At 40.1% G+C, this 16,139-nt stretch overlaps 1 protein-coding gene across 2 annotated transcripts in view; it reads left to right on the top strand.

The window, feature by feature from the left end:
- LOC114879944 (zinc finger protein rotund-like) overlaps positions 1-15,706 on the top strand; it is a 127,745-nt gene extending 112,039 nt beyond the window's left edge. For both annotated transcript variants that reach the window (XM_046287359.1, XM_029195379.2), the window contains exon 6: positions 10,000-15,706. In XM_046287359.1, the coding sequence (XP_046143315.1) occupies positions 10,000-11,151 (1,152 nt within the window). In that variant the 3' untranslated portion in view covers positions 11,152-15,706. The remainder of the gene's footprint in view (positions 1-9,999) is intronic.
- The last annotated feature ends 433 nt before the right edge of the window (positions 15,707-16,139 follow it).

Genomic DNA, 16,139 nt, shown 5'->3' with positions numbered 1-16,139 from the left:
ATATTAAAGAACTGAAGTAATGATAGAATGAAACATTTTCAAAAATTAAATTAGACACAGTCTCTTGCATTTGTTGATTGTTGAGCAAAGAAAGAAAAGGAGTAGGGGAAAAAAGTGGCTTGTTCATATTTCAATCTTGACCAGGATAACTGCTCGAGAGAGGCTTCGTTTACGACTGGTAATTGTTGCAGTCGATGGCATTCCAGCTACGAGGAGAGCCCGTTCCGTGGAAACGCCAAAGAAAAATTCTTTTCGACCCCTCTTTCTCTGTTCCTTCCGTTCGTTTCTCTTCCCTTCTCCTTAAACTGTCGTTCACGTTGCACTTTGGCAAACCTCAAAACCAGCTGAGTTACTTGTTCCCTTGCGTAAAAAATGATCATCGTTCAGTGGTATAATAAATTAATCTTTAAATGGCGAACCATGGAGAGAGCCCCAATTTTAATTTAACTTTGTATTTCATGTTATTTTCTAATTATTTCCATTGTGTATAGTGTTAATAGTATAAGAAGTTAAGTAATTAAGGAGGCATTTATTTCTCGAGGAAATCGAACAGAAGTTGGATGGCGTGAAAAGGAATCTGCCAGGTCAGGTTTCGCTTTTCTTTAGGGTGGTCGAACGGACGGCCAATTAGAAAGAGGATTGTATAATTGGGGAGATAAAGAATCAGCTGGATCCTCGTCCAGCCACCTACCAGCTGCTACAAGAAAAAAATCGAATCATTCTTGCTGGTGATCCTCGTCATCCTTCTTATTATTATCATTATTGTAATCGTGGATGATTTTATCGTGACTCAAAGCTCTATATTATTTTTTTTAATAATGAAAGTATTTCGTAATTTAGAGAGAAAATTATCATTTTTTTAGAGTAATATAGGTTTATTAATGCTACTGTACAAATGTATAATGATATTAAAAGAGATCAATCAAAGGTCAATCTACGAAACACCTAACGCCAGAAAAATTACGCAACACGATGATTGGCAAAGTTGAATGGCGAACACGTTTCGCACGCAATTTCTCGCGAGACGCTGAGAGCGGCCCTCGAGCTCTTGAAACTGGTTCTTTTCTTTAATGGCACACGATGACGATTATGATGCTAATGATAACGACGTCGACCGCGACGGCAAACACCGAAAGACAAGTAGATTAAAAAAGGAACAACCAGCCGACATCATTTTCGTTGTCGATTAGCGTAGCAAGTTTCATTAAAACTACCAGCTACCGATGACAATGTTGATCATTTTGCATAAATGATGATGATGGGGATTCGAGATTGCAAGGTTTATGGCTCAATAATAGTCCTTGGACTAACACGAAGAGTTCGCAACATTGAAAATTTAAAAAAATGAAAGAATTCAGAATTAAATTCTCCTGTAGAAAATGTGAAAGAAAACCTAGTGCTTTTAATCCCCCATAGTCGAATAGGGAATTTCGTGGTCCTGTTATGTTTGATCGTTACCGGTTCTGCGATCACCCTGAACAGATAAAACATCCCGACGAAAGGCCCACAAAGCGTCACCACAGAAAATCACCGAACGATCTCTATTTACACTAGACTAGACTGTTCACCCTCCGTGGACGAACAGAGAAAGAGACACCCTTTCAGTATTTTCCGTACACGTGGGTCCCAATGGGTCCCAGATGACGCTCAGCAAGGGGTTGAACCGAGGAGAATGAGAAAGAGGCATTTTTCCTGGGACACAATCGTATTCACATAAATCGTATGGAAAATCAAGTAGCCCTCGTTGGGTGCTCGATTATGCTTCCATTGAATAATATCTCGTTCGACGAAGAAGATCCAAGGGGGATGATTATCATAACACTGGATTCGCGTGTGTTGATTTTTCGAACCGTCGATTCCTCTGTAATTAGAGCTTAAACGTTGATATATTAATTAAAATTGTATAGCAAGAAAATTTGGAATATTTGAATTGTTCAAATTTTAAGAGTACAATAATTTTTATGTAGAAATCAGCTGATAGAAAATTTCTAATCTACGCAATCGTTCGATTCTCCTTGAATCGTCGATTCCCGCGTCGCGACGTCGCTCGTCGTTCACAAAGGGATAATTAATAATTCCAGGAATAATTAACCGGCTAGCTCTCGTTCTCCCTTCCTCGTACGTTGTTGGAGAACCCGTTTCGATTTCAGTTTCGCATAGAATCCTGTCGTGTATCATTACCACGACGTTCGAGAAACTTTAACAACTAGTAATGACTAGAGCGCGATGGTTTGAAAACCTGTCAACCGAGACACGAGGCTTGCACAATACCGCTCCGGTAAATCGTGGTTCTAGCCGCAAGAATCCGCTTAGTCAGTCTCTCCCTTTAGTCCAGATAAATATTTTCTCGAAACAATTGCGATTTCCTATTGAAACCGCGAATAAATAAAAGAGCCATGTTCCGTTCGCTCCACGATACTTTATTTTCTTCATTTGGATTTATGATTAATTTATGCTTTGTTATTCCTGTAATCAAATCGTTAATTTATCATATAAAATTTCTCATATAATTATCTTCATAATGAAATTATAGAAAACAAAAATATGATATGCAATTGATATGAAATTGAAATTGGGGCTTTCTCCATGGTCGGTCATCCTAGAATTTTAAAATTTAGAAAAAACCTTCTTCTCTATTTATCTTATCAAAGAAAACAACCCTGAGAGCAAAATTGAAGAAAGAAAAATTGATAATCCAGATCCTAGGAGAGCTTGAAAAAAAAGCGAACGCGGTAAAAGAAGAATCATGGTTCGAGAGACCGACAAATATTTTCTCTTCGTGGAACTCAAGTTTTACGTCAACTTTAGAGAATGACGGATGGCTGGGTGAGTCCCCATGGTCGATGGGGGCCCATGTAGGCGCCTCGAAGGGCACGTAAGTGCCTTTTCGAATTTCTCCACGATTGTTCGACCAACTAGATGTGTATCCCGGTAATCTGTCGATTCTTCGTGAACAGGAAACATTCGACAACTTCTGGGCTCTTTTCATCCCCGATTCACCCCTCGTAAGATTTTTCGGCCTACGATCACGAAAGCCGGAAATTTGTCCGTGAAAAATATGATCGATCGTGTATTGAATTATCTTTTTCTTTTTTCAAAATTTACTTTGAAGAACCAGCCAGGGAAATAATTTTCAGAGATCGTTACATGGAAAGGGGTTGAAGTTGTGATGAAAGTAATATTCTGCATGGAAAATAATTATTTTGGAATTTTTGAAGGAACATGGTTGAAAAGTATATTGTTAATGAATATTTGCCCGGATTTCTGGAGCACCTCTTTGTGGTAGAATCGCAGGTCGAGTTTATTTTAAATTAGCCACTTAATGAGAGGACAATGAATGCAGCATTTTCATTGTGCAAAATCGTTCTACTGAAAGCTGCACTTCGATTCGTGGAAACACGAACAATTTAATATCTCCGACTTGTATTTTCTCATTTAGAAACAGATGAAGTAAATCTTGGGATGTAAACGTTGCTTCAATTCAGGAAGAAAGATGAAAAGGAATAATAGAAAACAATAGAAGTCTACCTTCTTTTTAACAAGATCCTCGTAGAACTCTTTGTTTCCTTGATTTCGAATAACCATTTAAATAAAATGCTTCTTAACATCAATGCAACTTTGGTTTGATATTTTATCATAATTCAAATTACAATCTTTTTCTCATAATACCTCTTTTATCTTTCAACAATTCGCACAATCTTTCTCAGGAAAATCATTGTTTAACCAGGAAGGATTTATGATAATAAACTTGAGAAACAATTTCGATGAGGTAAAATTGAAACTGAGCGCAGCCATCAGGGGCTTAAGGGATGAAACTTGATTCGACTCGATGGATGAATTGTTTCGAGTCGCGTTAACTATCGTTCGAAATAAAAAACAAAAAAAAAAAAGAGAGAAGAACGTTTCCGATTCGGGCCGTGTACACGGGAAACGTCGATGCAATTATCGCGTGGCCCGCGACGCGATACGTTTCGCCGCACGAAAATTTCTATCAACAGGTTGTCACGGGGCTGGACGCGGTTTTCGAACTGGGGTAGAATCGCTTTCATCACCCCCATCGGCCGTGCTTCCATGGAAATTGATGAACGCCAGATTGTATTATACGTCAAATAACCGTATCAATTGGTGCACCTCGAACAACCTTGCTGGCAGATGCGATTAACAGAATTTTCGAAATTTTTCCAATATCGATTCAGCTTGAAAATTCACGTCTAAATTGACGCAATTGGAAGCACCGAAGAAAATATTACACTTTAATTCTTTTTAATCAAAATTTCTTGCGTGCATATTTGAAGAAAAATAATTATAATAGATTCGAAATTATAAGCATATTAAAGTGGAAGGTAAGAGGTGATGATTCGATCTCGATTCCACGGATAATTTTCCAAAATACGAGCAAATAATCGTGATAGAGAGCGGAGTGCTGATCGATTCCGATTAACCCGTAACGCAATCTCATCGAATCAATTTCACCGTTTTATTTCTCTCTCATGAATCCCTTTCCCTCCTGTTAATCGCAATAAACAATTTCGTGCTTTCACAGGTACCCCCGTTCATTATTAATTAAAACCGCAGAAACGTCTGGGCGGGAAACGAACCACCTCCGTTGCAGTGAGAGAAAAAACAAACGTTTCCGATGCAAGAAGTTGATTGTTTCAGTCTATCAAGCTATGTTAATGCAGCGATAAATAATTGCTTGTATTTTTAGAATGCCTCGATGATCGCGTAGATCAGCTATCGAATGAATAAATAATTATTTCCTCGGTTTTGCTCGTTCTAAAATTAACAGCTTTTGTCGTTTTGAACACCCTGTGTACATCTTTAATAGCTAAAGGCTTGAAACGCGAGTCAGACACGGAAATTTGATTTTTTTTTCTTTTTTTTTTTTTAAGTGCTTCGTGCCACGACCCTGACGACTACCGAATGCTCTTTCGTGTCTGACGCGCACCGTCATTAAGGTCGAATATTTAAATTGAATTTACGAGTCCTGGCCCGAGGCTACGCGTAGGCTACGTCGACGTGTTCGATCATCGACGCGAACGACGCGAGATTTTGTACAATATTTTATTTAAAAGGAAGACAGGTAGATCTACTCTAGCTACTTGGTTCCTTTAGTTATCTACCCCAGGTCTAACATTCAAAGAAATTCCTCATTCGAGGGTGCGATAACTTAGAATTATCCTAAAGTTCATAAATGAAAAATATGAATTTTGTTTTTTCTAAAATTATAATTAAATTGATGCGTTTTTTGTGCAATAAATTTGGAAACGAGTAGGCAGGTAAATAATAAGTTTCTCGTCGTAAATAATTCATTTCATATACGGTCTATTAACCCTCGGACGGCGGACCATGGAGAGAGCCCCATATAAAAATAGGTAATATGCTTAATTCGAGAAGTCGTAGAGATTGCATTTTTTTTTTGTTTATCAAAGCATTTAATTCGTGACGACTATTGGATGACACAGATTGCAGGAATTTTGGTGACCTTTTGATTCTCGGTATTAATCTCGGAAATGTCTGAACGTCGGGAAATATTTTTGAGATTTTTTTCATTTTCAAGCTTTTCAAGCATTTAGGGTTCTCTAAATTTGTGAGTAAATATTTTCCTCTTGAGAGTGTTTGTACGCCATCGTTATTAAAATTTTCTTAATAATTATCGTGAACATTATCAGCCAGACCGTGTTTAATGCTTCCTATGAATTATTCATGAATAACTGAGATTTTCGGACTTGTTGAGTTTTTAGAAGTAATATGTTAGGCCTTAATTGCAATTAGCATTATGAAACTTAGACCACTTTAGCGTTTTGAATTTTTCCAATGGAGCATGTGTAAATAATTTGGGTACTTCATCAACACTTGAAATAATATTCTTATCAAACAATTAATAAAAGTGGAATTTAATTAACAACGATTCGAAGAAATTGAAGCAGAGATTTTACGAGTCGACCAGTTTCTTCCCAATTATTCCGTGCTCGTTTTGCCAAACTTTAAATCCATGCATCAACGTTTGCCAGTGAACTTCGTCTCGAATGGAATAACTTGACGAGGAAGGGGGCAAAAAAAAAAGAAGAAAAAAAAAATGAAAAAGAATTTCTACTTTCCAGAGTCGATCGATCAAGCTCCCTAACAGTCATCAAGAGCAACGTTATGCCGAGAAATTACCGAGAACGTGATTTTCTCGGTTCCTTAAACGTCGTGCGAGCAAATCGCGGTCGATTAATCAGAGAATTACAGAAGTAACACACCGTACAAGTTAGCCTCGAGGCCAGCAAAGTCCGACACGACCGTTTCGCAATTAAAGAAGTGTTAATTTCTCGCATAGTTGCGCGATTTCGGAATTTACCATTTTTGATTTTTCATTACCCACTCGTCCGAACGATCGCAGAATCTTCCGTTGCCGTAAAATCTTCGAAGGTGATCCTCGAATATTTCTAAAATTTATCAAATATATCCAAGAGTATTAACCTAAAGTTAAATATATTCAAATTTTCAAAGTAACAGTATAAAATTTCGAAAATGAGAATAATATGAAATTGGGGCTCTCTCCATGGTCCGCCGTCTGAAGGGGTTAAACGCGTTAATTTGTGACCAGTGACGTGGTGTAATTTGCATCGAGAAATCAGTCGAAATTATTTACGAGGAGATCCTTGGGATCTACTAATCGCTCATCCTCGACAATGTAATAATTCGCGTGAAAAGAAATATTTCGTGCAAAAGGTGCGCCTCCTCATCAACAATTTTATTTACGCATAAATTAACCGGCTCTTTTTTTTCTTCCAACATGTTCATCTATAAGAGTTGTCATTGCTACGTGGATATCCCCGAAAAGTTGTAGCGCCAATTTGTCATTATCATTCTAATCAATCTTTCGTAATGTTTATTACAAGCTCGTAAAATCGTTAAAATATTCTCTCACTTCAACGTTTAAATGACCGATTAAAGTGATTTCAAATGAAATTAATGTACTACGGGAGTAAAAAAAGCGACGGAAACGTAGAAATTTGGAATAATAATAAAAAAGAGGAAGGTAATCAGGAGAGAATTCTCATTTTCATGAACAAAAGAGGCATCATCAAACAAATCAATTTGTCCATTCGCGTCTAAGGAAGTGAAGGGTCATTCTTTTTATTTTTTTTTTTTCGTCAGCGTAATCAACGCGTTGAGCAGCTTTTAATCGACATTCCGCGTGATTCTCTGCAACGAGCCAGGTTTCCTGCTCGATTCCTTAAGCCTCGTTCAGATTAGTCGAATTACTTGAATCCAAGTAATTTAACAACCCGTGAACCTGTTATTTTACTTCACTCGAAACGTACACAATTTTGAATAGCTTCCTGTTCGTGTCGTCTGTGATTTCGAACGTACCAAGTCTAACGAGATTTCATCACATAAAAGTATCTCGAAATAGCACTTATGGCATATGAAATTAAAGCTTGAAGCTCAAGGAATAAGACTACCTAAGCGTTCCATCAAGATTCCCAATACAAAATGGCTGGTTATTCCTTGAAACCAACCAATGTACAACTTAACAGGTGTTTACTTCAACGAAGTACCAATCATTTTCTATTAAGATTATCGACGAAACCTTTATACCACCATCTTCATTAAATCTTAAGCTTCAAATTAATCTATCATACGTCCTATTTCGCGATACTTTTATGTCATGAATTCGCGTCGGACTCGTCGCGTGTCTGAAAATCTACCTGAACGTTCGAATTCAAGCCACTCGAAGTTAAGTTACTCGACTCGTACGTACCCGAATTCCCAAGTAACCCGGACTAATCTGAACGTGGCTTTAATCCTGTCGATTAATCGTTGTTGGTCAGACCCCGAAAAGAGAGAGGCGAAACAGCGCGCGAACAGAAGAACGATCGCGTTACGTGGGCCCCGACGTGCGAACTTGACACCGGCAAGGACGCGTTTCGAAAGGAGGAAATAAAAAAAAAAAAAAAAAAAGAAAAAGAAAAATACACTGGTCCCAGACCGTTAAAGGACGCGGCGAGTCAGCTGTTGAAGACGCACGCAACAGCGATCGCCGAATAAATCACGAGTAAAAGGATCGCCGGACGTCGAGGTCGAAACTAGCTGGTAGAGAATCAAAGAAGATCTCGCGAGAATCGTGAAACAACTAACGGGATACTCCTTTAAGAATCTTCTCTTTCGTAACCTTTGATAGCCTTCCGACCTCTATGGTTTAATGATAACCCATGATATTTTGACAGTTCGCAATGATTCATATTTATCGCCGATGGAGAGTAGAAATAGCGCGGTATTGTCGATCTGCTCCGTTCATTTTCTAGAATCGAAATCGATCGCGCCTTGATGTTTCTCGCTCGACTTGCCCGGTATTCTAGTTGACTTCCGGTGATCGAGGCCAGCTCTGAATCATACTTACAATCGATCCTGCCTACTGGATTTATTAAATATTCTCTTCGCGCTGTAAATAGATGCTGGCTTTGATGAAACTTCTATTGCGATCAGGATAGAATTGAAAATTGATTATTGATCTTCTTTTAAAAAATTCACCTTCTCTTATCGAAGAAGAAGAATTTTGATAAATTTTCTTATCGCAATTTATCGGTGGTTCGATGATAATTCATTTTGATTGGGTTCATTTTTATTCGAATTAGAAACGAGAGCATCGACATCGACGTAGTCATTTATCCTTCGAAGGTCGTGTAATGGTTCTTGTGTTCCTGGGGCGTGGCACGGTGCTATCCGAGAAAGGAATCTGTCGTTTTACGTAACAATCACGAGTGATCCGCGATCGGCCAGCGGACCGATCGCCTTTTGCCGTCGTTCCTCGCGTGTCCACGATAGTTTCCATGATTCTTCTTCGCGTACGTCCTAGTGCGATACCCTCTCTCATCCCTGATCGTTTTAGTGGTCGACTTTCCAGGAACTCGGAACACGCGTCCTCGTAATTTCACGATGGAATCTCGTGACCCGAGTGAATTACTTGTTGCCTTACGACTCTGCTCCGTTTCTCCGTCTCCCCGAGAAGAAACGACCGGGATAAGTCTAATCGTGATAGGATTCCGTCATACGTGATCGTTCATTTTTTAAAGATTCGTATATTAAAAAGAAACTCGAGGAGTATTTTCAACCTGTTACTCGTGTTCGAAAGTGGCCAGACCTTAATGAGGATTCAGTCTTGAACCGGTCCATTGACGTTGAAATTATAGTAGAGGATCGAGGTGAATTCGTGGAATCACCGGAAGTCTCGCAACATTGTATCCACGCGAGAAACGCGAGACCGCTTCCTTCTATCCCGTGGAGGGTGGTATCAATTAGATCGTACAAATTAGAACACCTGTCGTGTATATATATATTGATACCGTTGCAGAAATCGCGGCCTGTAAAAGCGGTAATGAGCCATCCCCGGCTCATCGTAGCTATCCTTCTTTTCCACGAACGATCGAGCAGAAAATGAGAGAAAACGAAGGGGGGAAAAAATAAGGGAAAAAGAGGATGTTTAAGGCTACCTACGAACGGACTACCGTACAAAGAGAACCGAGACACCGCGAGCAACGAAACAAAAAGGGGCAAAGTGTAGCGGGGAAGGCGAAAGACGAAAAAGAGCGATAGGGAGGGTAGGAGGGGATGAGGAAGGAAATAAAAAAGAAAAACATGGAAAGGAGGAATTAAGAGAGGAAGAGGGAAGAGAGAAGGAGATCTCTATGCGGTAGCTAAAGCCAGTCAGTCAGGTATGCCTGCAGGCTAGGCCATGATAGACAAGGTCATCCTCTCCCCTCTTTACACATACGCTCTGGCTACCGCCAGTCCTCGTTTACATTTATTTATTTATAAATATACCAACAGCGTGCTCGGCTAATGTGCCGCCAGAGGGCGAGATAGGTAAGGATTAGGAGCGAATGAGAGATCGACGGTATACTATAATACAGTATGTTTCGGAGGAGTGTTATAGCTGGTTAAGATTTATTTTATCGTATCAAAATACGAACCATTTAACTGACCATTCGTCTTTTCGTTTGATCGCAGATCTTCGGTAGCAAGGCGGACCTGCAGCTCCACACGCAGATCCATATGCGCGAGGCGAAGCCGTACAAGTGCACCCAGTGCTCGAAGGCGTTCGCGAACTCCTCGTACCTGTCCCAGCACACCAGGATCCACCTGGGCATCAAGCCGTACCGCTGCGAGATTTGCCAACGGAAGTTCACCCAACTGAGCCACCTACAGCAGCACATCCGCACGCACACCGGCGACAAACCGTACAAGTGCCGGCATCCAGGTTGCACGAAGGCGTTCAGCCAGCTGAGCAACCTACAGAGCCACTCACGGTGCCACCAGACCGACAAGCCGTACAAGTGTAACTCCTGCTACAAGTGCTTCTCCGACGAGCCCAGCCTGCTCGAGCACATACCGAAGCACAAGGAGTCGAAGCACCTTAAGACGCACATCTGCCAGTACTGCGGCAAAAGTTACACCCAGGAAACTTACTTGGCCAAGCACATGCAGAAGCACGCGGAGAGAACGGACAAGAGACCGCCGATCATCGGTACCGGTCTCAGGCCGTCGATACACGCGATGACAGCTCATCACCAGGATCACTATTGGCCGAAGGTCAGCCCTGACTCGGTGATCAGCGACCTACACGAACGATTGCCCCATCACCATACGGACTACCATCAGAACCAGAACCCGGAGATGCTGTTACCTGGACACGGACATCGCGGCGAGTCGATAGAGAACGATTCCAGGCAACAGACGCCGCAACCAGGCGCGCCGAATCATCATCCGAACAGCAGCTCCGCGTTCACGCCGATCTCATCGATCTCGATAAACTCGATCTCCTCCATGCAACACCCGTTGAACCCGTTGAACCACCTGCATTATCCAACGAGCCATCATCCAGCATCCAGGCCGTACCTCTACGAAGCGTTCAACTCGACGCAGAAATCGTCGCCGGCCTCCTCCTCGTCCGGGGTCACGTCCGGTACCACCAGTAATCAGAACGCCACCTCGTTCCCGAATCAGCTGATCAGTCTGCATCAGATCAGGAACTACGCGCATCAACCGAACCTCGGGAACCTCGGCAATCTGGGCAACCTGGGCAATCTCAGCAATCTGAGCAACCTCAGCGCGACGATGGAGAGCCACGCTCTTCTGGGCGGACTTAAGGAAAAACAGTAACTCCGGCTGGTCTTGGAGATTAGGAGCAAACCGCTATTTCTCCTCGGTTTCTTCTTTTTTTTTCTTCTTCTTCTTCTTCTTCTTTTCTTGTGCTGGTGTTTGCCATCAGCTCCTCGTCCCTTTGCGTCCCCTTCCCTTCGATCGTCCCGTTCGACGACTCACTCCTCTTCTTCGTTGGTTCTCGCCTCGAAGGGTGGTGCGTTGATCACCATTCCTGATCCTCTCTACCCTTCGATTTCTTTCGACTACTCCTCTATCCTACTCTAGCTCCATCTAGATACCTATTTTACTGTTCCTGATCGATCGACCATGGTGCTAGGTGATAATTAATTACCCTAATGAAACGTTATTCAAATTATCTTTTACTTCTTGGTTTCATACCATACACTGTTAGTATAACATTAACGTCAGCTCGGTTTGCCTTCTCTTTTTCTATTATTAACTATCGAACGACGGAATCGGGTCAATCCGGTGACCTAGACCTACGAAACGGACTAAAATTAAACACTTGTATATTGGTTAATGAAATTTATTTTTTATTTGGAAATTATTCTTCTTTTTCTCGTACAAAATGGAACGTACAATTATGAAAGCCATTAATTCTATAAAGTATGCAGCATTGAACGTGTGTTAATTAGAATCTAATTGCATCAAGATCGATGATCGCCTTTTTGAAAAGAGGGCCAGACGGGAACGGCCGGTCGTTTCTCGTCGATGATCGATCTGAACAGCGATCGAGGCGCCTGTAGATCCCCGTTTGCTGGTCAAATGCAAATCAGGCCGGGCTTTTAAATCGTTTTAATGCTACCGAGCATCCATGCATGAAGAGCGAAATATTAGAAAGTCTGTTCGATACGGTGCCCGTATCGATCGGGGACTTCCCCTTTAGATCGGTCCGCCGTGAATCGGCGGGATCGATCTCGATCACCGGTCAACCTCGATGTAACCAATCGTTCTGTTCCTTAGCTGATTAACTTTCACGTTTCGAAGTTGCTTAGAAAGTAACCTGTTCGGACGATTATCCAATAAAATCATATTTCCTCGAGCTACCTGTTCGAATCGAACAGTCATCGATATAAAAATTGAAGAAGAAGATCCTGGCACTGGGGTCATCGATTTCTTAAATGCGTTCCCTAAACTACTTTCAAGGGTTATCCTTAACCTTCGAGTTCCATAAAGTTCCAAGCTTTCTTCGTCCTTTCGCACTTCTCCCTGTCTCGGATCTCTTTAGGTTTATTAATTGTCTGGATTGCCTTTTTTTTTTTTCTCGCAACCCTGACTTACCTTCTCTGTTCTCCTTTTTGGTTTTTCGTCTGTGCTGGTCCCATCAATAATCGTTTGACAGATCTGTGTGTACTATTTTGTTTTGTAGATGATACGTTTTTCTTTTCTTTTTATTTAACACCTTGACTATTCGTATTGAGTATTTTGGATTAGATAATGTTTTTTAAATAGATGAAACTTTTCGATTGGTAGTCAATGTGTTGAGCTTGTTTCTGTTTGGGGTTGTTCGAAGCTTGAAGGGGATGCTTCTTGGGCTTTTTAAATTGAATGAAAAGGGGTTTGGATATTTTCTTTTGATTTGTTAGTTACAGGTGTACATTCACTGGGTGAATGTATCGTATTTTTTAAATACAAAGAAATTCTTCTTATTTTGCATTCAAATTACACGAGACGAAAATACTGTTAACACTTTGACTGGCATAATGAAAGACGAAGTGAAATTAAATTTATTTTCAAGTTAAGCTTAAAATTGTATTAATTATTCAATTATATTTGAGATGTTAACGAATGCGATGGCAGTCAAAGTGTTAAATTAATTATTTCTAGAATTCAGCAACTCGTTATTTGTCCTCTTTTTATTCGTTTAAAAGATTCGATTTTCATGAAACTTTTCACGCGCTTCTGACCGTTAATGGATCCAGAGCTCACCCTTCGAGCGGGCAACCCCCGCGAAAGATATTCGGTGAAAAAAAAAAAGAAAAAATCGATGGGACCGCCAGGTAATTTCGTTCTTCTCATATTCCTGCCTCCCAGGAGCACTGTTCGTAAGAGAGAATAGCAAAGCCAGGAGAAATCGTGTCGTAAAGTACACCTATTTTCCAAGGGGGGTGGCTCACCCGTCCCGAAACCAGTTGGAACGGGGTGGTTGGGCATACCTTTCTGGGTCGAGTGGACGTTTCGTTCGCAACGGGATAATTAACGAAGAGAATGTATGTACGGATGCATGTGAACGAGGTACGGTTGTATGTGTGCCAAATGTGTGGAAGTTAAGCGGATGAGGAATCTAAGCATCGTACGCACCTTTTAAATACGAATTACACATACAGACACCCACATCGAGGGAGACGTACACGCAGATTAACATGAGGGCACAAAATTCGTGTGAAAGAGATTTTTAGGATAGATCGACGACAGTGCCACGAAATAATAAACGCGAAAGTAACGGAGATAATAGAAAATTAGAGAGGAACCAGGGATATTGAAAGGGTTAAACACAAGGCGCACAGAATAAAGAGAAGAGGAGAGAAAGAGAGAGAGGGAGAAAGAGAACGGTATGGAGAACCTCCTTGTATATAGTTATTATATAAATATATAAATATATATATATAAATAAATGAATAAATAAATATTATATATATTATTATTATTATTAATTGATTGATCGATTTGATTAATTGATTAAGGAGTTGGATTATCTTGATCAGCTCAAAAAGTACCGCATACATTTCTAATAGAATTGAAATTTTACTTTTAATATTACATTTAAATAAATTTAAAATAAACTTGGGGGGTGAATAATCATCCCTATTGTCTCTCTCAAAAGCAAAATTTCTATTTTTTCAGCTGATTAAGGTGGATTAACCCTTTAATTAATTGATTAATATCCGGTAGGTGCGTAAGGAAGAAAGAGAGAAAGGATATAGACTCTACTGAAGATATTCTAAGTACCTTGTCTAAACGAGAAACAGCGAAAAGAGGGTGAAAAAGCGTGCGTGTTTGAGAGAGGACGAAGAGATAGCAAAGAGGAGAAGTAAGCAATTGTTGCCCAAAGTTATATTTATGATAATTTTTCCGTTTCTTAAGAACGCGTTTAGGTTTTCGGTGCCCAGCCGACGATCAATTTCGACGATCTTCTTCGATCTTCCACCACTGTTTTTCCTTTTCTGTTATTTTCTTTTTTTCTTCTTTTTTTATACTTCTTTCATTTCCTTCTTATTCTCGATCGTCGAGATCGATCGAACGGCTCAGGGAAAATATATAGGTGCATAGAAGAAATTCGTGGCGTACTTAGAACGCCGGAAACGATTTAGGTAAAAAGGATTAAAAAAAAGAAAAAAGGGAAGAAAAGGTAGGAGAACGCGTGTACTGTGTAGATAATTTCTTGTTACGGCGCCGTGTGTGTGTCACGTTTCGCAAGCTCAATTTCTCGGGAGAAAGAATCAACTATTTTTTCCTTTTCGTTTCGCCGAGAACAACCCTATTCTCACTTTTTAGTTTCGTTTCAGTTTCTTTTTATTTTCTTCCCCTGAATGTTCCTTCCGATACACACACACACGAACATGTACATCGAGATGCTTGGGAAAAAAAAAAAAAAATGAAGTTGGCGAGACGCGACACGTCGGTGCTTCACCTGTGCTCAAGTTGTTTAAAACTATTAGTTTGTTACTAAGACGAAGAATAAAACCGAGTGGATGCGAGAATGAAAGGGACGATGAATGAAAGGGTAAGGTGTGCATGGGAACAAAAGAGAACGAGAGAGGGTTGAATTAACACGTTGACTGCTATTGGGTCACCTGTGACTGGCATTGCACATTTAACTTGAAAAATAATTTAAAATTTAGAATTTAAACTTATAGATTGAAATCCATCATTCAAAGAAATTTATGGTCACAAGAAAATTTTGTATAACATTAACGTTAAATCGAAAATATAATATTTCATTCTCAAATTTCCACTGTGGCAGTCAAGGTGTTAATAAATTTTTCACATGGAAGAGTTTCAATCGCGTTCAGACTCTCATTGTTTTTTTCTCTCTCTTCGACGTCAACCCCGTTCTTTCTTCGACGAAATCAACGACTTATCATGGTAGCGTGTATTATCATTTAATTTGACAGGAACGGGGATACGTCGAGGATCGAAGAAGCGTACGTTAGACAATGTTTCCGGTGAAACATTGATCGAGAAAAACGAACAAATAAAGAAAGAAAGAGAGAGGAAAAAAAATTAAGGAGAACCATCTATGGTTGGCGATCCCCGAATTTTTTTTCTTTCTCTTTCGTTCTCGTTGAGTTTAGAAATGTGAACACGGGAGGGTACAGGGCGAGAGTCTAAGATTTTGTTTTTGGGGGGGTGGGGGGTGTGGGTGGCTTTACAACGTCTGATACCCCCGCGCTTTAATTGTGATCTTTTTTCTGTCTATCCTTTAGTTTCCATTGATGATTATTTTATTATTATTATTATTATTTTATTAATATTATTATTATTATTATTATTAATATTATTATTATTATAATTATGAATTTCGTTTAATAAACTGTCACGTTAAAAGAAACAGCATCTGATGGAGAAAGATTGTGCGTTGGACAGGCTGAAGATTATTGTTTGTGTCACGTCATCCCTTAAGGACGCTCATTTGCGTTCAATTCCTACCATCCACCCCCGTCAAAACACCACCACCTTTATCTTCTTCAGGTCGAAGGTGAGTCATGAAGGAATCCTTCACTGTGCTCGAAATTATTCTCTGTCCCTCCTCTCGGAAAGGATAAAACTCTTTTCGTTTTCGAAGATCTACGAAGGAAAAGGGGAAAGGGTTTCAACCCTTTTGCGTCTTCAACTATTCTTGAACAGTTTTTATTCTTTTTATTTTTTTTTTACCTTCTTCCACGAATCTCGGTTTAATAAGAGACTGTTTGTGCAATCAGAAACCTACGAGGATAGTTGCAGAATCTTCCTGAGAAATCCTTTCCCCCTTTATCTTCTATGAC

This window comes from Osmia bicornis, chromosome 10, assembly GCF_907164935.1.
Source record: "Osmia bicornis bicornis chromosome 10, iOsmBic2.1, whole genome shotgun sequence".
NCBI lineage: Eukaryota > Metazoa > Arthropoda > Insecta > Hymenoptera > Megachilidae > Osmia > Osmia bicornis.
This window is presented reverse-complemented; position numbering and strand designations above follow the sequence as displayed.